The sequence below is a fragment of the Canis aureus genome, chromosome 33 (assembly GCF_053574225.1).
Source record: "Canis aureus isolate CA01 chromosome 33, VMU_Caureus_v.1.0, whole genome shotgun sequence".
Taxonomy (NCBI): domain Eukaryota; kingdom Metazoa; phylum Chordata; class Mammalia; order Carnivora; family Canidae; genus Canis; species Canis aureus.
Genome location: NC_135643.1, coordinates 38116659 through 38141794, shown reverse-complemented (window position 1 = coordinate 38141794; position 25136 = coordinate 38116659). Strand labels below are relative to the sequence as shown.

General features: G+C 39.4%; 1 protein-coding gene and 1 long non-coding RNA gene across 5 annotated transcripts in view; one reads left to right on the top strand and one right to left on the bottom strand.

Annotated features, from left to right (window-relative positions):
* Nucleotides 1-345: 345 nt before the first annotated feature.
* LOC144304023 (uncharacterized) lies at nucleotides 346-7877 on the bottom strand. The gene is made up of 3 exons (XR_013371017.1): nucleotides 7079-7877; nucleotides 6374-6448; nucleotides 346-6128 (listed from the first exon to the last, which is right to left on the bottom strand). It is a non-coding gene; the product is annotated as an uncharacterized LOC144304023 (long non-coding RNA).
* Nucleotides 4578-25136, top strand: part of SEC24D (SEC24 homolog D, COPII component) — a 104711-nt gene continuing 84152 nt past the window's right edge. For 2 of the 4 annotated variants that reach the window (XM_077882449.1, XM_077882446.1), the window contains exons 1-4: nucleotides 6753-6965; nucleotides 7723-7855; nucleotides 9197-9355; nucleotides 19294-19423. In XM_077882449.1, coding sequence (XP_077738575.1) covers nucleotides 9238-9355; nucleotides 19294-19423 — 248 coding nt within the window. In that variant the 5' untranslated portion in view covers nucleotides 6753-6965; nucleotides 7723-7855; nucleotides 9197-9237. Of the gene's footprint in view, nucleotides 4733-6751; nucleotides 6966-7722; nucleotides 7856-9196; nucleotides 9356-19293; nucleotides 19424-25136 lie in introns of those variants that run through there. The other 2 variants (XM_077882447.1, XM_077882448.1) reach the window with 2 other exon arrangements.

Below are 25136 nucleotides of genomic sequence, written 5' to 3'. Positions count from 1 at the left end.
GTCAGTGAGTCACAGAACTACAACCAGCTATAAAGGCTGGAGCTGCAGTCTCTGGCTGAGTAAGCCCACATCAGCAATAACACAGAAGGATGCATATTCCAGAAATATTAGCAGTCTTGCCACAATGCAATATTCCAAAATCTAAATTTCTGATATTTTTATTTATAATAACAACATAGAATTGCATTATTTTTCTATAAAATCAAGTAAGAGGATTTGAGGAAGGAATCAAAGGAAAATGATTTCTTCTTGTTAATAAGCATATATTCAAGCACTAACTTCAATTAGATAGTATCATTGTTAACTCTTCTCACCACTATTTTAGTGAGTTATTTGGTACTATTCATTTATTTATTTATTTATATTTTTATTTAGTACTTTTAAAAATTTATATTTATTTATTTATTTATTTATTTATTTATTTATTTATTTATTATTTTTTATTTGGTACTTTTTAATTCTCAATTCAATCCTGATAGCAAAAAGGGAAATATTTGTGATAGAATATCACATAATAAGCTTTCAAATCTGTAGACAGGGCACTTAGATCGTCTCTTTCCCTCTGTCTCTCCCTCTCTCCATCTTTATTAAGTAGGTTCCATGCCCAATGTGGGGTTTGAACTCATGACCCTGAGATCAAGAGTTGCACCCTCTACCAAGTGAACCAGCCAGGTGCCCCCAGCTTTCATTATTGTGACGGTGAGAGTGTCTTTCTTATAAGCATTTTGTTAAATAAAAATTGGGTTTCATTCACCTCTTAAGTGCCTATTCTCCTGCCTTCTTTACCTTGGTCAAGAAAATCAGTGCAATGAAATCATTGAGACATATCTCATTGACTTCATCAAGTGGACAATCTTTGGAGTCAAAACTGTAGTATGAGTAATGGGTGAGCTACAAATCTAGAAGTATGGCTGTGCAGTTGTCATGACTCAGTTTCCCACAGCTTTTATTTATTTTTAAATATTTATTTATTTATTTATGATAGACATAGAGAGAGAGAGAGGCAGAGACACAGGAGGAGGGAGAAGCAGGCTCCATGCCGGGAGCCCGGGGGACTCGATCCCGGGACTCCAGGATCGCTCCCTGGGCCAAAGGCAGGCGCTCAACTGCTGAGCCACCCAGGGATCCCCTCCCACAGCTTTTAAAGTAGGTTATAAAACTGCATTTTCTATTCCTCCTCAAATCTTAGACACCACCAAGAAAACATATGAGAAACTGAATGTGCACTCATTGCAGAATTCCCTGGGGTTTCATCCTTAGACTTTATCTCCTTAATTCCATTGTCACAGATATACTGTTAATAATGATAATTATGTTGGTGGTATCATAACAACATTATTGAGCATTTATTATGTGCCCAAAACTGTACCAAGTACTTTACTTGCATTATTTCATCTAATCCCCACAAAAATCTTGTGATTAGTGTGATAATTGCAGCCATTTTTGTTAGTGAGGTTATTGAAGTTGAGAGAGGGAACACAGCTAGTTAAATGGCAGAAACAGAAGTCATGACTTGGTCTGGCTGCAGAACCCCATCTCTGCCTGCCAGATTGATTTCTGGAGCAAAAAAAGACTTTATGGAGTTATCTTCACTTAAAAGTTTCCATTGCCTCTGCATTGCCTTTGAGAGACCCCAGGGCTTGCTTAGCCTGCTTGCTTGATTTCATTCCTGTCCTCACTCCTCTGAATCCCATCTTCGAGGTATACTGGACCACTGTACCTCTGAATGCCCTAGAGTCCTTGTCTTCCCTCTTCCATTCCTGCTATTCTTGCTACCCCTCACTCTTTTTTTTTTTGCCTAGCTCATTCTTGTCCTCAGGGGCTCAGTTCAGATGCCACTCTCACCAGAGGTATCTCTCTCACTTTCCAAGTCTGGGTCAAATGTCTCTTCTTACATTTTCCCATGGAAACTTGGTCTTCTCATTGAATGCTAATCCACTGCACTATACTTGTAGGTCCCCCCAGACCAAGTGTTGGCAAGCTTTTTCTGTAAAGGGATAGGTAGTACATATTTTAGTTTTTTGTGAGGCTTGTGGCCAATGTCACGACTACTCAACTCTGCTACTGTAGTGCAAAAGCTATCGCAGGAAGTACGATAATGAAAAAAGCATGGCTGTGTTCCAATAAAACTATTTATGGACATTGAAATTTGAATTTAATATATTTTGTATGCATCATGAAATATTATTCTTTTGATTTTTCAACTGTCTAAAAATATAAAAACCATTCTCAGCTTGCAGGCTGTACAAAAATAGGCAGGTGGGCCAGATTTTGCAGTTTGCCAATCCCTGTACTATTTCATGAACTCTTAAGAGCCAGAGAAATGTGTCATTCAACTTTATATCCACATTGCTTAGTACAGCACCCAGCGTATAGTGAGTGCTTAATAAACACTTGCTAAATAAATAAAACTCACATAGCTAATAGTGAGTGATAGGTCAAGATTCAAACCTGAATCAAACTGACCTGGTAGTAGGATGTCTCACTGCCCAATGTGTGGCCAAAACCATAAGTGATGTAAGTACATTCAGAGCAAAATATTCAAGATATTTAAAAAAGTAATTCTAGCTAGGAGCGAAATTACTGAGTCATTTGGTAACTCTGTATTTAACTTTTAAAAATTTCTTCTAGAATCAGCTCTGATAAGTTACATTCTCACTGGAGATTTCAATTTTAATTATTTTGTTATTGTCTTTTGGGGGGAGAGTGACATTGCCTATTTTATTTTAAAAATAAAATTTCATAAGAGAGGAAACATTGACTAACTGCTAAGAGTACAGTCTTTGAAGCTAGACCGTATTTTTTTGAAACTACATTGTTTATGTGAAGTTCCTAAGAAAAGTAAAGACATATATCTAAACAAAAATTTGTATATGGATGTTCATAGCAACATTATTCATAACAGCTAAAAAGGGGAAGCAACCTAACTGTGCATCAATTGACGAATGGATAATGAAATGTGCTATATCCATACAATGGAATATTATTTGGTAATAAGAAGTACTGATAGGTACTACATCATGTGTGGACTTTGAAAACATTATGCTAAGTGAAAGGATAATCACAAGGGACTACATATTGTATGATTCCATTCATATAAAGTGTCTAGAATAGGAAATCTATACAAGATAAAAAGTAGACCAGTAGTTGCCTAGGGCTGTGGAATGGGAGAGTAGGGGAAAAGGGGAGTGACTACTAATGGGCAAGTTTTATTGGGGAGGAATGAAAACATTCTAATATTGGTTGTGGTGATGGCTATACAACTCTGTAACATACTAAAAACCATTGAACCATATACTTTCGATGGAAGAATTGTTAATTATATCTCAATAAAGCTGTTATTAAAAAAAAAAGAGAAAAAGGTAATTCTAGAAGCACTTTGGTGTAGGGCCTTGTTGAATACTTGTTGAATTGTATTGTTACTGTTATTGATTGCTACTGAACTTAGCCTACCAAGTACCCTTTTCCCCACTACCATTTAACTTGGCCTTATTGACTGTGCTTTTGGATATTTAACATAGTCCAATTCTTGGCTATTTCAGTTTTTTAAAATGTAATAAACTCTCTTCATTTTTAAAAAAATTTTTTTCCTGTTTCAGTTTTTTTAATGTTTTATTTATTTATTTTTAAGATTTTATTTATTTATTATAGTGAGAGAGAGAGAGAGAGAGAGAGAGAGAGAGAGAGAGAGGCAGACTCCATGCACCGGGAGCCCGATCTCCAGGATCGCGCCCTGGGCCAAAAGCAAGCGCCAAACCGCTGCGCCACCCAGGGATCCTTATTTTTAAGATTTTATTTATTTATTCATGAGCAACACAGAGACACACACACAGAGAGAGGCAGAGACACAGGCAGAGGGAGAAGCAGGCTCCATGCAGGGAGCCCGACGTGGGACTCGATCCCAGGTCTCCAGGATCACGCCCCGGGCTGCAGGTGGCGCCAGACCATTGCGCCACCGGGGCTGCCCCTGTAAACCCTCTTCAAACCGTAGCTTTTAAACCAGAGACCCCAAACTTAAGTTACATAAATGCTTAGATGGGCACTTGGGTGGCTCAGTAGGTTAAGTGTCTGACTGTTGGTTTCTGCTCAGGGTTGTGGGATTGAGCCCAGAGTCCAGCTCCATGCTCAGCAAGGATTCTGTTTGAGATTCTCTCTCTTCCTCTCCCTTTGTCCCTCCCCCTGCTTTCTCTCATAAATAAATAAGGAAATAAGTAAGTAAATAAGTAAATCTTAAAAACAATTTAAAATAAATGCTTAGAGCATCATAGTTCTTTTCTTCCAAAGTGTATATAACAGAAAGAGCCCAAAGTATTGTCTGGAAATTCATTATCTTTCCGTATAGTCTTATGTAGTTGAGTCTCTTCTTTCTTTTCCTTTCAAAGTTAGAAAAGAGGAGTGCTTGGCTGGCTAAGTCAGTGGAGCATGTGACTCTTGATCTCAGGGTTGTGAGTTCAAGCTCCACACTGGGCATAGAGATTACTTAAGAAATAAAATGAATAAATAAAGGTAGAACAGAAAGACCCTGAAGAACACAGAACCCCAGCACATGGACATTCCCTGTGATCTCACCTTTCAATTAGGATATGGTTACCAGGGTGACCACATAGATTATACATGGAAGATGAGAGGCTGACATCAGGTGGCATTGGGGTAGTTGGACCAAGGAAGGCTGGGAATCCAGGCTAACCTTCCTGTTTGGTGAAGTTCAGCAACCCCCTACCACAATAATAAGGTCAGAAATTATTCACTGAAGGGGTGGTTACTTAAGGTCACAGGGAGGGAAGCAGGATTGAAACTAGAAGTCTATTTCATAAGAAAAAGAAATATGTGATTTCTAACTCCAAGTACTGGTGGAGCTGTATGGTCTACTAATATTGTATGTATTTGAAAGCTTAAATATAAGGTAGATATAGGAAAGAAAGTCAAAACCATTTAATAGAGCAAATCAGAGTAATAGTAAAAGGAAGAAAAATGGGGTAAAAATTGCTTTGAAATTAAAATCAGAAGGCATGACTGCCAACTAAAAGACTAGTAAGTTATTTTAATTTTCTGAAATTTGGCTTTTTAGTCTATAAGATGATTTGGTTGAATTCAGTCTTCACTGAATATTGAGTTATCTATATCTCTAATCCCTTTCAACTTTAAATATTTAGGAATTCAACACTGTCTTAGAACTGAAATCACACATTGTTTGTCCTGGTGCCCCAGAACAAGAAGTGAGAAAGGATTTACAAACTGAAATTTAGTGGTTTTCTAGAGGCAACAAGCCAATCAGCTGATTACATAGTGTTCCTGTCTCCAAGTGACTATTCTCTCCTACATTGTGACATAACCGTGATATGACAACTTTTTTTTTTTATTGCTCTTACAAGCTGTGCTTCTTCAACACACAGACCAAAGCTTCCTAAACTCCATCAAATATTCCCATTGTATTGAGAATACGAGAAACAAATTTAAAACAAACTTTTCATTGTGGATTCTCAAATCTGACCAGTGTTGAAGGTGGTTGTAGGCAGTGCATCACACCCTAAAATTGTAAAAAAAAAAAAAAAAAGAAAGAAAGAAAGAAAGAAGGCGGAAGGGACCATTAGTTTTTACCATGCTGGAATCACTGAAAATGGCCTGAAAAACTCATGGAGCATTTCATCAGTAGCTTCATACCTATACAAGTTTTTGCCCAGGGATTTCATCAATTAAGGGATTTGTCAAGTATTTTTTATCTTCTTGTAGCCTAGAAGAAAGTATATATATATGTGTGTATATATATGTATATATATATTTTTTTTAAAGATTAGTTTATTTGTTCATGAGAGACACAGAGAGAGGGGAAAGTATATTTTGGAAACAAAACGCTGATCTGGTTTCCTTGGGTAAGTTTGGGCAAAGTGGTAGCTCTATCAAACCTAGGGTTGGCTGAAGGCTTCTGTATCTAGGAGTGGGACATTGTGACATGGTCCTAGTTTGAAAGGCTAGATAGAGAAGAAGCCAAGTGCCAGGTGTCACGTATGTTGCCTTTCTCAGCTGTTTCTCACAATACAGTGAGCTAAACACGGGGTGCTTTCACATGTATCAATCCATGTTTGGCGTGGGTTCAGTCACCTTCCTTCATCATGAGTCTGCAGGCATTCCTAGAGGGAACACACAGAAATCCAGCAATTTCAGCTTCAATGAAGACCCCTCTTCCCATACTTTTCAACCCCCTTTCCTCCCTATTTGTCTCGTGGCCAGGCCGCCTTGGGTTTCCCTTCCTCCTTATTGCATTGCACGAATACGTCATCGGATTGTCCTTGTACACGTGCCAGATTCGCCTTTAAATTCTAATCTCTTGGCGGGTCTTACATCGTATATACCTTCTCGTATCCGCAAACAATACCTGCAATATCACAGTTATTCGAGGAATATTCGAGTAATATTCACAACGGGTTGGATGCACAGCTTAAGCGGCAACCTGTTGAATGAAAGAATGAATGAGCCCTCATTACGCACTCCCGCCTTCCTACCGGGGTCCACAGCGAAAACGTGGCTCTGACCTAGCAGCAGCGTTAACATTTTGACATGTTGTAGGAAAACAAACAAACAAACAAACAAAACAGACGATGAGGCAAAAAGAGGGGGAAAAAAAAGAAAGGGAGTACGGACGGTCAATACGCCGGCCGCGCTCCAGCCCCGGCCCCGCCCCCGGCCCCGCCCCGTCCGGTCTGTGCGCGTGCGCGGGCGGGAGCGCGGCAGCTGGTCCGAGCCCCGGCGCTGGGGGCGCGCAGCCGGGAGAGTGTTTGACGTGGCAGTTCCCAGCCCGGCTGCAACTCTGTGCGCGAGACCAGCCTGCGGGGACACGCACCGAGCCGCGGGGGGGGAAGGCGCCGCGGGAGCAGCGGCCGCCGCGGGAGCTGGGTCCCCGGGGGTGCCCGGCGCCAGGAGCAGAGCGCAGGCTCCCGGGAGCCCGGCGGCGTGCGGGAACCGACCAGGTAGTGCCTCGCCCTGCCTTGCTCCGCGCCGGCGGGACGGCCCCTCCGCAGGCACAGCTGGAGTGGGGTGGTGCCCGGCCGAGGGGGGGGTTGGCGGCGGGCTGGATGCTCACCTGTGGCGGGCGGCGGGGGAGACCTCCTGCTCCGTCCCTTCAGCCCTTCCGCACGGTGTAACATTGGGGGTGGGGTGGGTGGGCGTGGGCATGTGTACCCGCGCCCGCCCCCGTCTTTTTGTCTGGGGATGCTGGCGACGGCGCGGTTAGCGTCCTCGGGAGCCGCGGTATTCGGCGGCACGGGCAGCGGTTTTCTGGCGTCCGTATCAACTTAATTTCCTCCTTGGAGGATGGCGATACTGGAAATACTCATGGTCAAAAATGGCAACTGTGTCTTCAAGCCTCGGGACATCCTGGTGGCGACGCCGGTTTGTCCAGACCCGAAGTTGGCCGGGGGGGTGCGAGGCGCGTCTCGGGTGTCGTTGGCCCGCGACGGCGGGGGCGGGAGGACGACCGGGGGCTCGGGCTGCGGTCGAAGCGCCCCAGGTTTGGATCGCAGGCCTGCTCCCGCCGAGTGGCTCGGTGCCATGTCGTCGCTGCTTGGAGCTGAGTCAGGCTTCTGTAACTTGGGGCTGTGAGGAAGTTTGACGTGGCACACGGGGTAGCGTGAGGAGGCAGATTCCTGTGAGGACCAGTGAGGGCCGCGGCTGCTCGCTTCCTGCTGTTGGGAGCGAACATCCCTGCCTTCCCTCTCCGTCACTCAGCAACAGGCGGCTACGTAGGTGTGTGCTCCCGCTCCCGCTCCCGCTCCCGCCGACTTCCTAAGCGCTTGGTTGGAGGAGCTTGACCAAAGCTCGGGCTGCCACGTCTCTCTCTGTCCGCTAACGTGGGAGGAGGGTAAGTGTGGTCAGGAACACGGTGGACCAGCAGCCTTTTGCCTCTCTCTCCTCTCTTTAGTTCTTTCCTTCTGAGGAGGGGAAAAATGGTCTTAATCGCATTTTCATCTGGTTGCTTTGATTTTGGAAAGTTAGAGTTTAATAGGAAAATGAAACCAAGAGAGGAATGAGGTTTCCTGAGTCTAGATCTACTTCAAGCCTTAGCAGGTATCACTGAACGTTTTACCTTAAAAGGTAGCATCACAAAATAACAAAAGGAAAAAAATATTCCTGCCAGATGAAGCAACTGGAAAGAAATTGTGGCATCGGTGTTTTATGACCCTAAAGCCTTCAGAAGCTTCATTTTGTAAGAGGGAACTGAGGCCCAGAGAGGTTCTTCACCTTATTCCACGTCACACAGCCAAGTATTGGTAGATTTGTGGTGAAAACCGACTTCCTTTACCAGGATTCAGAGCATTTTATTATTATTAATTATTATTATTATTATTATAAAAATTCTTTGAGAATAGTTTCATGAAATATGTTTTTATTTCATGAAACCTGGAAAAAAATGCTAAATTTAAAACAAATTGATGTTTAACTTCTGAATAGAATCCGGATGGGTATGTTGTATTGTCAGATGTGTGTACATGCCTGAACATATATGAAATTGCTTTTTTTCCTTAGTTCTTAAGTATATGTGTATATGTTCTTAGAGGTGTGATATTTAAATTAGAAAGAGAGTCTGTCATCTTTGAATGAGAAACCACCGATAACTCAAATGTTTGTAGGCTGCAACCTGGCTTAGTCATTTTATGACTCATAAAATAAGTCCATTACCAACTTCTTTATCTTCTGCTATATTTGTTAGACTATTGATTTCTCTTTATCCTAGCTGCCTGGCTAAAGTTACTATTGAGGGTATCACTGAAATGACACAAGTCATGAAGCATCTGATTGCAGACCACTGGCAGTTCTACTGGTCAGTCAATTGAATGACTTGTGATTATTGCCAGTGGCATGCTTTGTGCTGAAATGGAGCCATGGAAACCAAAGGCACAAAAATAGTGGATACATTTATGAAAGACTATCTGGGAAATAGTTCATTCTTCCATTGAAAAAGTGATTGGCAGTAATTCAGATTTTGTGCCTGAGAATTTGCCTATAGAAATGAGTTACTGAGTTCCATAGACCTATGCTTAGAGCTTTTTTAGAGGATATTATGATATATTATATGATATGAAGACATCTCACACCTGATATTTTCCTCAAACCATTATAAATATTTATTAGCAGTGTTCGTATTTTTAATAGCATTAAGTCACTCAAGCTCTCGTTGACATTTTCTTTTTTTCTGTTGTAGAATCATTCTGTAGAGCTTTCCCTTGGAATGATATTTTCATAATGAGTCAACAAGGGTATGTAGCTACACCCGCCTATTCTCAGTCCCAGCCTGGAATAGGCCTTTCTTCACCACATTATGGACACTATGGGGACCCATCTCATGCAGGTTCTGCACCAGGTAAAGTGCATTATTTTGTCTCACATGTGATTATTGATTCTCAGGCTGAGAGACATAAGATATTCTGAAAGAGCAGCTTTGGGAGTGTTGAATGGTCATTATATGATGCAGTGGTTTGAGAGTATAAGCTTATTTGGAAAAGTCTCTTATAGAAGAAGCCTACATCATCAATTTGGTTATTGCTTGGAATACAACGAGTTTGGTTTTTAAAAATAGATTTAAAAAAGGAAGCTTCCTGAGTGTTTTCTTTTTCATAAAACTTGTTCTTGCTACTAGTCGGTGGTGTGAGGTTATTTAAACAGTCAGTAAAAAAAAAACAAAATACCTAAAAATATATATTGAAAAAATATATTGTACATACTGTGTATACATTATATACTAAACATACACATACACTGAAGTGGTTTTGGCAATCATATTAAAAGAAAAAGGTTTGGTATTGGAAAAATATGATTCAATTCATATACTAAACATTACTCCATGATAATAACAAGAAAAACAAGGCCTTGCCTTGAAATCATTATTGAACAATATGGGTTGCTTTAAAATATAGTATCCAAAAGGGAATCTTGGCTTTGGGGGCAGAGATTGGGGGAAAAAAAGGAGCAATGAAGTGGGACCATTGCTCTGAAAGCAGTTGACACCATGAGGCCACCTTCCTTTATCAGGGGACCAAGTTTCAGGGTTGGAGTGAGGTTAATAATAGCTTGTTTCAGGTCTAACAGCCCAAATTCCTAAAAATATTTGTGTAGGACAATTCTTTGAAATTTTGAGAGAATCCTAAGAAATTCAGCTCAAATCATTGGTTGAAATTGTCTGTATATAAATCAGTATCTCTTGGGGATCATGAGGACTGACTCAGATATATAGGATCTGGGCTCTGCTGGATAGCATGTATGGAGTGCAAAGTCACTGAGGGGTGAGGAAAGCCCTGAGGAGGCTTGGTTATAGCAACCACACACAGTTTGTTGCAGGAGATGCTCTAAGACTGAGTTTCCTGTGTAAAGTCACCCTTGTGATTTAGTGTGTCCTTAATTTTTAAAAACTTTCAGATGAAGCATCCTCCTCTTGTCCAGAACCAATCTTCCCTGTAATATTTATAGATGTAGATCCTGTAGGAACCATCTTTTTCTATTTTCTATCTGATGGTTCATTCTCCTCTATATTTGTATATGATGAAAATTATAAATTGTTCCTTATGAGTGCTTCTTATGTATCAAAAACTGGTCCTGAAAGTTTTACATGCATTATTTCATTTAATCCTTACACATTGCTGTGAAGTAGATTACTAGCCCTATTCTGCATCTAAGAAAACTGACTTGCTGGTGTACTGTGACTTATCCAAGGTCACAGAGGTATGGTATAGCCAGGAATCATACCCAGGTCCCTCAAGAAAATAACAAACTCTAATACACACCGAAGTAGAGCGAAGTATCGCTTGCCCTTCCTTTTTCTCTTCACAGCCATCTTCTTAAGGAAATACTTGCTTCTCTCCATGACTCTCTATCCTTGCCTCTCAGTCCTTCTATGGCTTATTGTAGTCTCTGCCCCATAGCTTGGGCCCCCCCATCCACTCTTACCCTTCTCCCACCAAGGTCATTAGTGGCCCTATTACCAGATGCAGTAGACCCTGTCCTGTCATCTTTTGAATTTGACACTGTTTCTGCCTCTTGTTTGTACAAAACGGTCTACTCCTTTGGGTCCAGCGATGCTATCTTTTGTTACTTTTATTGATGGCTTTCTGGACATCTTTTTCTAAGGAGCCCCCTACCCCTTCTGAATGACTCTAAGCATTGCCGTTTCTCCTTCTTGTCGGTGGATCTCAAGACCCCCAAATGCAAAGAGCCCCAGCCCCCAAGGAACCCCAAATCCTAAAGCCTCCATCTCTAATACATGAAGGCTCCCCACCCCGGCCTTGAGGGGATCCCAAATCCTGGGACCCTATTTCTTTTCTTTTCTTTCTTTCTTTTTTTTTTTTTGGAACCCTATTTCAATCTACGTTTTGGTCACAGGTCCAAAACACCAAATCTGAGTCACTGGCCCCAAAGGACCTCTCAGGACCTTGGCCAGACCAACAGCCTGAGGGAGAACCCGAAGGCCCAGGGAGTCTAGGGTGGACCTGGGGCCCTGACCACCAACAACAGCTCACAACTGCCCCTTCCATTGCATGTCCCTGAACTCAGCATGACCCCCATTCTCTTCAATAAAGATGTTTCTATGGCTGAAAATAAGTAAGTAAATAAGCAAATAAGTAAATAAATAAATAAATAAATAAATAAAATTTAAAAAATAAAAATAAATTTAAAAACTGCTCTCCTCTAGCTCTGTGGCTGTGGATAGTCCCTCTCCCACCAAGACAGAAGGCTCTCAGAGGGCTCCCTGGGAGTTCTGTTGCCATCCCTCTTCTTTCTATGGATTTTTTCCCCCTAGACTGTAACGTTCTGTATGAAGTACTAGTCTCTCAGATCTGTTTCTCTAGCCCATATGTCTCTCCTAAGCTGCAGACCCATATTTTCAGTTGCCCACCTGTTTATATGGGCACATTAAACTCAGCATGTCCAAAATAATTCAGAATTTTTTTCATGAAACCTATTTTTTCCTGGCATTCCATATCTTACCCAGCGTCATCATCATTTACTCAGTTATCCAAATTAGAAACTTTCACTATTAAAAACAATCTCTTCCTGGGCACATGGGTGGCTCAGTTGGTTAAGCATCTGCCTTTGCCTCATGATCCCAGAGTCCTGGGATCAAGTTCCGCCTCCCCTCTGTCCCTCCCCCTGCTCATACTCTCTCTCTGTTAGCACTCTCTCTCTCTCTCTCAAATAAATAAAGTCTTAAAATAAAAACAATCTCTTCCTTTTGCCTTCTTCAATCCAACTGTCCTTCCAAATTCTTTTTGTTTTTTTTTAATATTTTTTAATTTTAAAAAAATTTTTTTATTTATTTATGATAGTTACAGAGAGAGAGAGAGGCAGAGACACAGGCAGAGGGAGAAGCAGGCTCCATGCACCGGGAGCCCGATGTGGGATTCGATCCCGGGTCTCCAGGATCGCGCCCTGGGTCAAAGGCAGGCGCCAAACCGCTGCGCCACCCAGGGATCCCCCAAATTCTTTTTGAATGATTGTAAACCTCTTTCCTACCTGCTTCCTCCTCTCTATCCTCTTGTAACACTTCCTGTTCAAGCTGTTCATCTTTCACCTGAATTACTAAAATCTCTTACCTATTCTTCCTCTCTCCAGTACGTGCTGGATGGATTTTTATAGCATGTAAGTCTAATTTTTTACTCCTTTTGCTTAAAATCTTTTATGGCTTCCCATGGCCTCTCATTGCATTTTTATTTTATTTTATTTTTTATTTTTATTTTTTATTTATTTATTTTTTCTCTCTCATTGTATTTTAAGCTCCTTAGACCTTCATTAATGTACCCATTTTCTTTTCAGCTTGTCTGCCCCGTTACCATACCTGTTACAAGCAGTGATGCTAACCCATTAGTCATTTGGAAGTTGGTTTGTACTTGTACTCTGATTTGTAGTCCACACTACCAGAAGGCCAATCCACGCCTTCACCTTGTCCTCCCTGTAGGGTATTTTACCTTCACACTCCTCCTTCAGATTCACCTCAAATATTGTGCCTACAAGCCTTTCTGACCACTGATTCTTGAACTTATCTATAAATCTTTCTTCCTTTTGTGTTCTCCTAACACCTGTGTAGGCCTCTATACCATTTACTACAATGTATTATAACAGATGTGCCTAGAGCAGAGAAGACACTAAATGAATATGTGAATGACAAGCTACTTCATTCATCAGCAACACTTTAGTACTTACCAATATTAAAACAACAACAACAACAACGAAGAAACTGTTGGATTAAATCCTTCACACTTTAATTTAAACCCCTTTCTCCTTATTTAATTCTCATATGGATACCAGGCTATCAGACTCTGTAAATATACCTCTCTGTAAAATATGGTGTTTTTGTTTAATTTTTTAAGGCTATTAGTACATTACCTTAGCCTTTAATTCTTTGTACTGAGTGACCCTAGATCTCCTCATCTTCTGTGCCTTCTTTTCTAGCCTTTTGATGATCCTTTTCTTGGTTTTGTGACGGACATAGGTGACATAGTTGTGATTCCTTGAACTATTTATTCTAACATATATCTGGGCAGTACTAACTCTCTTTTTGTGTTTCTCACAGACCATACTTCCATTTGTGCCTATTGTGTGATGCTAGTGCTTTGTAGTAATGAATTTAACAGATTTATTGAGTGAGCAAAATACTTGCGGCACTATTAACAATGAATAAAATAAACCTAATCTCAGCCCTTGTAGTACTTACCTATCTAGTGGGACATGCATTAAGTAAATTGACAGTGGCAATACAGGGAATAGTGCTATCATAATACATTTATCATAATAAAGGAGGTAGGGGGTGGTATGTAGCACATGGCCGGGGCATATAACCAAGACTTATGGTTTTGTTTTTCCAAAACCAAGGGAGTTTTCCTGGAAGAAATGACTTGGAATATGAGTAGAAGTTGGCCAGGTAAGGAGGCAGCTTGCTAAGGTTTGGAGGTGGCCCTTTTGAGCCACATGCAAGAGGTTCAACATGGCTGACAGTGAGAGATATGCCTGGAATGGAAGATGGGGTCATCTTAAGGCTTTATTTTAAGGGCAGTAGGTAGCCACAGAAGCATTTTAAGGTGAGAAGAGTCATCCCATGTATATTTTAGAAAGAGTTACACTCCACATTAGAAAGTGTGGAGAAGGCATCAGGCCAGGACACAGTGCTTTCTGGAACAGGGTTTCTCATCCTCAGCACTGTTGACATTTGGGGCCAGTTAATTCTTTATTATGGGAGGCTGTGCTGTGCAGTGTAGAATGTTCAATAGCATTCTTGGCCTCCACACAGTGGATACCAGTACTACCTTTCCCCATCTGCACCTGCCCCTTGCCCCCATCCCCCGATTGTGGCAACCAAAAATCTTAGACATTGCCAGATGTCCCCTCAGAGGCAAGATCACCCCTGATTGAGGACCACTGGCGTAGAAGCTAAGAGGCAAAAACTGTTGATGTCCTGGAAAATAAGGTAGGGCTGTGGAAGTGGTGAGCCTCATAATACATAGTAAACTTATATAGGTACACTACCAGGCACAGTGCCTTAGGAATAGTAGTCATTGTTGTTATGTCCATATAATAGGGAACTTGTGTTTTATTTTATTTTATTTTATTTTAATTTTATTTATTATTTTATTATCATGATAAGTACATTTATTATCTCCATCACCTATTTTACCCATCCCCCCCACCTACCTCCCCTCTGGTAACTATTAGTTTGTTCTCTATAGTTAAGAGTGTGTTTGTTGGTTTGGCTCTCAGTCTCTCCCCTTCACTTTGCTCATTTGTTTCCTTTCTTAAATTCTGCATATGAATAAGATCATGTGACATTTGTCTTTCTCTGACTTATTTTTGCTAGAATTAGTACCTATTCTTCTCAAACTCTTCCAAAAAAATAGAAGAGGAAGGGAGACTTTTTTTTTTAAGATTTTATTTATTTATTCATGAGAGACACAGAGAGGCACAGACACAGGCAGAGAAACAGGCTCCATGCAGGGAGCCTGACATGGGACTCAGTCCCGGGTTTCCAGGATCACACCCTGGGCTGAAGGCAGTGCTAAACCAATGAGCCACCTGGGCTGCCCAGAAGGAAAACTTCTTAATTCATTCTATGAGGCCAACATTACCCTGATACCAAAGTCAGACAAAGATACCACAAAAAGGAAACTATAGGTCTATATTTCTCATGAATATAAATGCAGAAATCCTTAACAAAATATTAGTGAACCGATCCAACAGTACGTTAAAAAAATCATACACCCATGATCAAGTGGATTTTTTCCTGGGATGCAAGGGTGGTTTAGTATTCGCAGAACAATCATCATGATACATCATATTAATGGGAGAAAGGATAAAAACTGTATGATCATTTCAATAGATGCAGAAAAAGCATTTGACGAAGTACAGCCTCCATTTATGATAAAAACTCTTTGCAAGGTAGATCTAGAGGGAACATACCTCAACATAATAAAGGCCTTATATGAAAAACCCACAGCTAATATCATACTCAGTGGTGTGAAATGGAGTTTTTCCCTTAAGGTCAGGAACAAGACAAGGATGTCCACTCTTGTCTCTTTTATTCAACATAGTACTGGAAGTTCTAACCACAGTAATGAGAGGACATAAAGCAATAAAAGACATCTTTGTTTATTTTAGATAAACTTTTTTTTTCACAAATAGATTTTAATTTTGGTTTTAGTTTGCCAGATCCAGGGCCAGATCCAAGGTATGCTTTACATGATGTTGTTAAGGTCAGGGTTTTTTTTTTGTTGTTGGTGGTGGTGGTGGTCATAGAAATCACTGTAGCAGAATGAGGGTTGTTAAAAAGTATCAAGAAGCCAAAAGAGTACTGGAGAAAGCTGGGACCAAGCTTGGGACTCCATGGTCAATAGAAATGCACACCCCACACAAGATTATTCCATTAGCAACCACTGCCTTTTTTTTTTTTTAATTTTTTATTTATTTATGATAGTCACAGAGAGAGAGAGAGAGAGAGAGAGGCAGAGACACAGGAAGAGGGAGAAGCAGGCTCTATGCACCGGGAGCCCGACGTGGGATTCGATCCCGGGTCTCCAGGATCACGCCCTGGGCCAAAGACAGGCGCTAAACCGCTGCGCCACCCAGGGATCCCTCAACCACTGCCTTTTTACCCCAGAACCACCATTTCTACCCTGTCTAGAGTCTCCCAGAGGGGTATTGTTTGCTGAATTTAGAGACTATGGTAACCCCATTTGTAAGAGTATTTATGCAATGGAGATTCCATCTTTCTCACTCAGGACCCTACAGAAAGGAAATAGAATTGGTATTGAGTAAGCTAGTCTATAATATCTGCCACTGTATTAGAGACCAGTTGGTGATTTTAGAGATTTTTCTTTTGACACAAGCATAGTTAGATCTTTCTCATGGTATGGTTTTCCTTTCCTCTTAAAATTCTCGTACTCTTCTCTAAGGAACCTGATTTCTTTTTATCTCCGATCACTTTTGAAAATACCTGTAATGTGGCCAGGAGAAAACTATGACTTTGCAGATAACAGTGATACTGATTTCTCTTTGTCCCGAGGATAGAGTCCAAATGGCATACAGGACTTTGCAGCCCAACCCAACCAACCAGGATAGCCTCTTTTCCAGCCACTTTCCCTCGCAGTCTCTCTACACTGCACCTTCTACCAGTCCTTGATTAAATCATGCTCTCTCATATCTTTGCACAAGTTTTCCCTTCTGCCTGAAATCCTCTGTCCTGTCTCTCTACAAAGAAAACTCTTGCTTGTCTTGTAAGATTCAGCTCAAGTAGTCCTTCCACTTTGAATTTTTTGATTCCTCTAGGAAGAGTTACCTTGTCCCTCTGCATATTATACACTAATCACAAGGCACTCTCATTGTTTGTTTACATGATTGAGAGTTCCAAAAGAGCTTTCAGTGTCTCGAAGGCACAATGAATGTATCTTGAACAAGAATGAGTTTCAAATATTGCCATAGAGTTGATTTTCAAAATAAAAAGGAAACAATGTTTTAGTGAAATTGGTATATAACAGTTCTGCTTCAGTAAATGTAAACTTTTTTTTTCGATTTTGTTTTGGAAATGTAGAAATTTATGAATATGTGCATCCCATGGATATACATGGGAATACCCAGACATGAGTAATTCTGGAAACTGTTTTTATTCTCTGGACATATATATGAGGGTGGGTTGTTGATGAAATTGGTATTTACTTACTTATCTAAAGAAATTAGAATGTCTTTGGTTTCATTGTAGTATGTGTATTTTAGCACTAATATTGTGGATTTTCTGCTTTTGTCCACAATAATGTTTCAAAAATGAAAATACAAGTATGCATATAATTATGGTGTATATGTTATGTTAGAGTATAAATCCTTGAAAACAGGAGGACAGGGGATATGGTCAGAGGAGAGAAAAACCAAGATTTGTTGATTGGATGCTCCCATACTTATTGCCTTATTCAATTCTCAGAACAGATCTCAGAGATAGGGGACATTACTTCTATGACACAGTTTTAAAAGTTGAGGTTTCAAAAGATGGAAGTGTCTTGTCAGATAACTATCACAACAGTTAAATGGTGGGGAAGGAATTTAAACCCAAATCTGTGTGACTCCAAGTCTCATGTTTTTCTAACTTTGCTGGCTTTGGAGTTCAGAACTTCATATAAAAATGTATTGTTATAAGAAAAATATTTGTTGTTTTTCTTATATGAAAAATTGCTAAATTAAGACTGTGGCTTTAGGGATCCCTGGGTGGCGCAGCGGTTGGGCGCCTGCCTTTGGCCCAGGGCGCGATCCTGGAGACCCGGGATCGAATCCCACGTCGGGCTCCCGGTGCATGGAGCCTGCTTCTCCCTCTGCCTATGTCTCTGCCTCTCTCTTTCTCTCTGTGTGACTATCATTAAAAAAAAAAAAAGAAAAAAAAAAGACTGTGGCTTTAAAGGTAATATAAAATTTTTCTTAACTTTGAGGAATCCTGTTTTAAGAAAAGAAACATTTGTGAAAGTTTCAATAATATTATTCATGAGTATAGCCATTTCCCTGGTTATATTACATTTTATATTACCCGAGTATCTGAAAGCATGCTCTCAAAAGTATTATGATGATAATTTAAGAAACTTTTTTCTTTTGGCAACTGCAAGGCCATCCAGTCAATTCTCTTGTTACCTGAGAGAATAAACTCTCTAGAGGAAGATAAAAGAAAAAAGGAAATGTTGGGTATGACATCATCTTGAGGTCAAGTGGAGGAGTGCAAAGAAAGCATGTAGGAGGTCATTGATGACGGTGCCAGAGAGGAGGGTAAGGGTCAAAAGTGAGTTGAGTGAGCTGGCACAAAACAAGCAGATTGGAAGTGGAGAGAGCAAATAGAAGACATGTTTTTTTTTTTTTTTTTTCTTTTAAAAGGCTAGAAGGTGTAATCTAGTCCAAGGCTTTCCTTTTGCAGTGAGGGGGAGGGAACTGAGGTACTTAAAGATAAACTTCTGGCCCAATACCATACATCTGTCTGCTAGTAAATGGCCAGGTGGGGCCTTGAACTCCTCTGACCCATGTTCAGTGATTTTTCTCCTGTACCACAATTTCTCTAGAAGAGAAAAATGTCTACAAATAGTTCTAAAGAGAGACCTTTAAAGCCTTTAAAGATCTTTTTGAGAAGGAAATTCTTGTAAATGAAAACAGTTACTTATGAAATGAAAACAGGAGCATCTACCAATCATGTGATCTCACATTTTATGAGTGAGTATGATGACTTAAGGAGTCCCTCAGTTGTTTATCACCCAACTGTTTGGAGTGCTGGAAGTATTATCTCTGAAGGCTTGCTTTGCATTTGTTGGAAAAACAGATGCTAATTTCCATTTGTTTTCCTCATGCTGTAACTCAAAAGGTATTTTCAGAGGTCTTTTTTTTTTTTTTCATAGTTACAGTTAGGATTTTTATGATGCCTCATAGTGTTTTTTCCCCAGAGTTTTTTTGATATCCATAATGACATTTTTCATTGTGTATTCTAGCATTTTTTGTGTGATAGTATATTCTATCAAAGTGCTTCTACTAAATGCAAGTTTATTTCTTCTGTTTTGGTTTCTGTTTAGTATTGAAATGATTGTTTCCTTTTCTGTTTTCCTGTCATTATGATGGTCAAATAACTATACCAGAGCCTGACATTGATAGGTCTGTGATGGTTAATGCAAGTTTAAAGGAGAACTTATCTTAACCCACTTTTTCCCCTCTTTCTACTCCTAGTTTTTTTTTTTTTTAGTTGAATGGCATGGCATCTTCTCCCCTTGCACATTCATACTTTTCTAAATTCATGCCCTTCTGTTGCAGGTATGATGAAGCCAGCAGGGCCTTTGGGGACTGCTGCCCCTGGGGGGATGTTGCCTCAGGGCCCTTCACCTCCTGGACCCCATCAATTTGGCCAGAGTGGAGCTCATGCCCAAGGGCATCCTCCTCAAAGGTGAGCTAAGTAGATTCCAACCTGAATTTGTATATTCTACTAAAATTGTCTCACAAGTGCCTTCTAAACCTGCATATTTATTGATTGAAAGTTTGACCTCTTGATACTGCCCACACCCTTGAAAGGAGTTGCTAGACTGTCCTAGGAAACAAAGCATTTGGAAAAATTAGGTGGGAAAATAAACAATACTAGTACGTATTTAAAAATATATTAAAAATTACTTGTGTCAATACCACATATTTTAATTTTGGATTATATTCATCTTGTTTTAGAGTTCTGTATTAATTTCTGATTCCTTCAGATATCTATGACCTGTATGCCCTAATAAATTTTAAATCATCTATCCTCTTGAATCCTTCACAGAACTGAGCTCAGTTGGTGCTTAATAAATATTTTAAAAATTAAGTCAGATTGTAGCCAATGGTAAAACTGGATTTGATGTGGAAGGTACACAGATGCCAATGAGGGATTTTTGAATGGTAGGTCGATAGAAAAAAGAACATAGGAAATAAATCCTCTGTTCGTGTTTATAATAAATTAAAGAAGGGAAAAGTGGAAGGCAGGTCTGAAGAAGCCAAGGTATGAGATGTATAGACTCTGTACCCTACTGGGGACTATCCCCTGGGAAGGGAGCCAGCATCACACCTTCTCTGCTGCAAGTCCCATTACCGTTTGTCCAGTGAGCTGTTGCTGTTGAGAATCCCAGTGCCAAAGCTGTTTGTAGTGTTTACTTTGGAATTTCTCCAGTGATTACCTGGACGCTTCATTTCCTGGGTTCCTTTTTCAGGTTATTAAGATGTAGGGTTCAGTGTGAATCTGGACCCTGCAGCTGCTGAAGCCACTCAGTTATCCTTTCAAGGGGCCTGTGAGTAGTCACTGTTAGTGGGAAAACTCTCTGGACTTCTAAATATCATCAAATTGATGCTCTTACAGGACGTTTGTGAAATTGACTCTTCCCAGGTCTTGTTTGTCATGATAACATTTATCATTATAATAGTTGCTGTGAAATACAGAGTGAAGATTAATGTAGGAAACAGAGGATGAGTGAATCTAAGTAATGTGGTTTGAACAAGGACACAAAGTCAAAAGGGCCTGATTTGGGATCTGACCCTACTATCCTAGCAAGTCTCATTAGCATGGTGGTGGGGCATAAGTTTTAGAGTAGAAAGACTAAGAACCAAAATGTGTCTTCTGGCTCAAAAATTAACTAGTTATGTGGTGCTGGTGAAGTTCCTGGGCCTCTAGGCCTCTTCATTTTGCTCACTTGTAAAATGAGGAAATAGAACTCTCAGTCCAGAGGACAGGGAAGAAGATCTGGAAAAGTTTATTGTTGTGAACCGCCAAGCATTTTAGAATTTGTTTTAAAAGAAGAAATGCAAAAATTAAATAGCTGGTTTGAAGTTAAGAAAGCTTTTGGTTATTGGTATTAGCCTAGATTGTATTGATCTTTTTGGTTCTTTCCATTTGTTTCACTTGAATTAGGTTCCTTAGAAATAAGTAAACCATGGACTTTACCATCAGACCTTTGCTGTGTGGTTGTGAGCTCAGTACAAAGTCTGGCACAGTGAAAAGTGTCCACTGTGTACAGCCAACTACTTTAGGCTCAGGCAGCTGTGACTTGACTTCTATATTATTTAGTTCCCTCATCACAATTTTAACAATAATAATGTGGTTGTAAGGATTTTGATGGCTAGTGTATGCACAGAATCTTGCATAGTGCATAATGCCCATGAAAGACTCAATACATGTTAGCAGTTATCAATATCATTTTCAGTACTTGTAGAAGGTCTGCTGTCTGTAGCTTGTCCTTCCTACTGGTTCAGTCTCTAGCTACTCATGACAGCTCAACCTAGAAAGCTGCTTTTATTATGATTCCCAGGGAAACCCTGACAGATTTTGCCCCATCTCCTTCACTATTCACTTGCTTCAGCTTAAACTGTGAATTAGAGGTTGGAAATGGATTTAAAAATGAAAAAGTCAGGGAAAAGTATAGTATTCATGCTCAGCGTCCATGGTTACCACACTACTTTGACCTCATGGACATATTTCTGTGTACATAGTTCAATGCAAGGGCAAAGGGCCCAGTGATTGTACTGGTGAATCACACAGTCTGATGACGGGGATTGTCAGAGAGCATAGATGGCTTGTGACATTTCTTTGATGATTATAGCACTTCATAGCATTTCATCCGTTCTGTTTAAATTAGAGAATCCTTCAAAAAAACCTCTTAATTTTTATAATATCTAAACTGTTGAATGAAAACAAGATATAACTTGGAGTCATTATGTTGATGAAAATTTAAACATTTGTCATTTTTATTTTTAAGTATTGCTTCTTCACAGGCAGTGTTTCATAAAATTTAAAAATCATACCTATTGGGGATCCCTGGGTGGCGCAGCAGTTTGGCACCTGCCTTTGGCCCAGGGCGCGATCCTGGAGACCCGGGATCGAATCCCACGTCGGGCTCCCGGTGCATGGAGCCTGCTTCTCCCTCTGCCTGTGTCTCTGCCTCTCTCTCTCTCTCTTTGTGACTATCATAAATAAATAAAAATTAAAAAAAAATCATACCTATTCATTTGTCTTTTTGATCTTGGCCGAGGCAGAATAAATGTCTTAAACTTGTAAATAGTACTAAAGTTATGTACACAGTGTTATTGCTGGGCAGGATTAATCTAAGAAATAAACTCTATAAGTTATGTAAGTTATCTGTTTTGATCAAGAAATGATGAATTGTGGTGGAAGAGGATGGGAAGAGGAGACTCATCTTCCCAAATTGAAGCTGATGGGGTGAAATCTGCTGACTAAGAATTTGGTTGCAATGAAAAGGAGGGAGCAAGAAAAATAAGAGAAATAGTTGTTTTCTCTTAATTTGTTGTTCTTCTTTCTTGGTGGAAAGCAGTGATATTTGGCATAGGTTTTATTTTCTATGTTCTATGGACTGAGTATTTGAAACCTAGATTTTACTTCAGTCCAATCTTGACAAATTTGGTACCATCTCTCCACATCCTAACAAACTTCAGCATACAGCTCGTTACTTGAGCAATTTGTTACAAACTTAAAAATAAGAAATATGTGAGGTTGAGCACACCACAGACAACTGAGTCAACTCTCCAGAGGTTTTGGACTAAACTAAGAATAAACTTTAATGTTTTATTAATCCTCTGATAGTAATTCTTTTTTTTTTTGTTTGTTTTTTTAAATTTTTATTTATTTATGATAGTCACACAGAGAGAGAGAGAGAGAGAGGCAGAGACACAGGCAGAGGGAGAAGCAGGCTCCACGCACCGGGAGCCCGACGTGGGATTCGATCCCGGGTCTCCAGGATCGCGCCCTGGGTCAAAGGCAGGCGCCAAACCGCTGCGCCACCCAGGGATCCCTCTTTGTTGTTTTTTATGGTGGATCTGCCCTTTTCTGACATTCAAGAAAACAGTAAATTAAAATATAGAATTGGGCAGCCCGGGTGACTGAGCGGTTTAGTGCCACCTTCAGCCTGGGGCATGATCTTGGAGACCCAAGACCAAGTCTCACGTTGGGCTTCCTGTGTGGAGCCTGCTTCTCCCTCTGCCTGTGTCTCTTTTTTCTCTGTGTGTCTCTCATGAATGAATAAATAAAATCTTAAAAAAATATATATATAGAATTGAATGTTTTCTGCACCCAGAAACATGTTAAGTGAAAGAATCAACATGAGAAATATTCAAATTATATGATTCTTAATTTTAACCACATTATATTTGTTGCTTAGAAAAGGATCATTCCATTCTATCTGCTCATTTTTTTTCATTTGAAAGCTGAGAGCTACAGAGATTAAGTGGCTTGCCCATAATTACACACCAGGATCTCCACGTTGAGAGACCTAAACTCTGATACCTACATGCTCTGGACCTTGGATTAACTAATTTAGTGAAGTAATGAAATTGAAAAATATTAAATCACTTTGCATGTTTAAAATGTTCTGTTAATCTCTTTTCCCTTATCTATATGAAAGTTTTTGTTAGCCCTTTATTACTACTTTATTCTTGTTAATAAAATTGCTTTTAAAATTCAAATTTAAGATTTACAATATTTAAGTTGGCTAGGAAAAAAATGTAATTGTGAAGTTCTAAAGCATAATTCCCAGGACTTATATTAAGCAATGAAGGATAAGTAGGCATTTATGGATTTAAAAGTAACGACCTAATGGTTGTATATTCTCTTAATGTATTTTAAATATTAACCTTTTCTTAAGTTAAAAAAATACTGGAGGCTGCTTATGTCATAACTTCCATTTGAAACACTTCATCCTATATGTACTATCTATGTAATAAATTACTCCTACAATTTTATATTTAAAAAATATTAACACTTGTGAAATATCTGTGAACATGTTTTAGAGAATTTTTCTCTTAAACAATTGAATAATCCCTCCTCCCCCAATGTAACTGCTGGTTCCCAGTTCCTACTTATTAGATCCAAACCCTATAACAATATGTTATGCTGCATCCACTAATATATTCTTATAGAGCATGTATATACATTCTACCTGTATGCAATTTTTACCTTTATTTATTGTGACATTTTAGAATAAGGCAGAAGTATCATTTCTTGAAAAAAAAAAAGAAATGATGTTTTTATGAAACAGTGAATTTACAAAACATATCATTAACACAATTCTTGAAATCATTTCTAAGTGACCAACAATATTTTAAATATGTCAGTTAAGACTAGAGTTATATTTTGCTTTGCCTTTCTTATTCCTAGTGTCATTAATAAATTAGAGATATAAAGAAAACTTCTGTGAAAAGTTAATTTTTATATTTTCTCTCTGTATTCAATTTTGTTCCAAAAATTATTTATTTATTTATTTATTTATTTATTTATTTATTTATTTATTTATTTTTTCCAAAAATTATTTAAATTAAAAGATGTTTCACGGGCAGCTCTGGTGGCGCAGCGGTTTAGCGCCGCCTGCAGCCCGGGGTGTGATCTTAGAGACCCGGGATCGAGTCCCACGTCGGGCTCCCTGCATGGAGCCTGCTTCTCTCTCTGCCTGTGTCTCTGCCTCTCTTTCGCTCTCTCTGAATAAATAAATAAATAAATCTTAAAAAAAAAATTGTTTCGTGTGACTGTGTTGGTCTTATTTCAGTTTTTGACAGGAGGGGAAATCATTTTTCTAATAAGCAATATTGTTTGGGTTAAAATTTATTCATACTAACTTTATAACCCTTATAACCAAGTATTTGCTATAGGATAGCTTGTGTACTTTTGCATAGTAAAAGCATTTGTTCATTCATTTAACTCAAAATGTGGGATATCATCATTCAGAAATATGCTTAATACAATACAGCATAATGGTTTGAAAGTTAATTTAATTTTATTATTTATTTATTTTTGGAAGTTAATTTTAAATGTTGTTTACAGTAATTATTCAATTTAAGATACATGAAGAAAAATGACAGGAGAAAATTTGTGTGATATTTTGGAAAGTATACTTGCTTAAGACCAGGAAGAGGCTAGTCATAATTTTGTCACTCATAAGTTGTGGGACTTCAAGCAAGCCACTGGCCTTGCTCAGGCTCTTCTCCTAGCTTCTCAAGTGCCAGTGAAAGATGGAAGGCAAGAACATGGGTCACTACGGACAGTTTCCAGTTTATGTAGAAATTGAATTCAGAGTATAAATCTGGGAAAATTTCTTTCTTTTTTTTTTTTTTTTGGGGAAAATTTCATTTTCATTTTC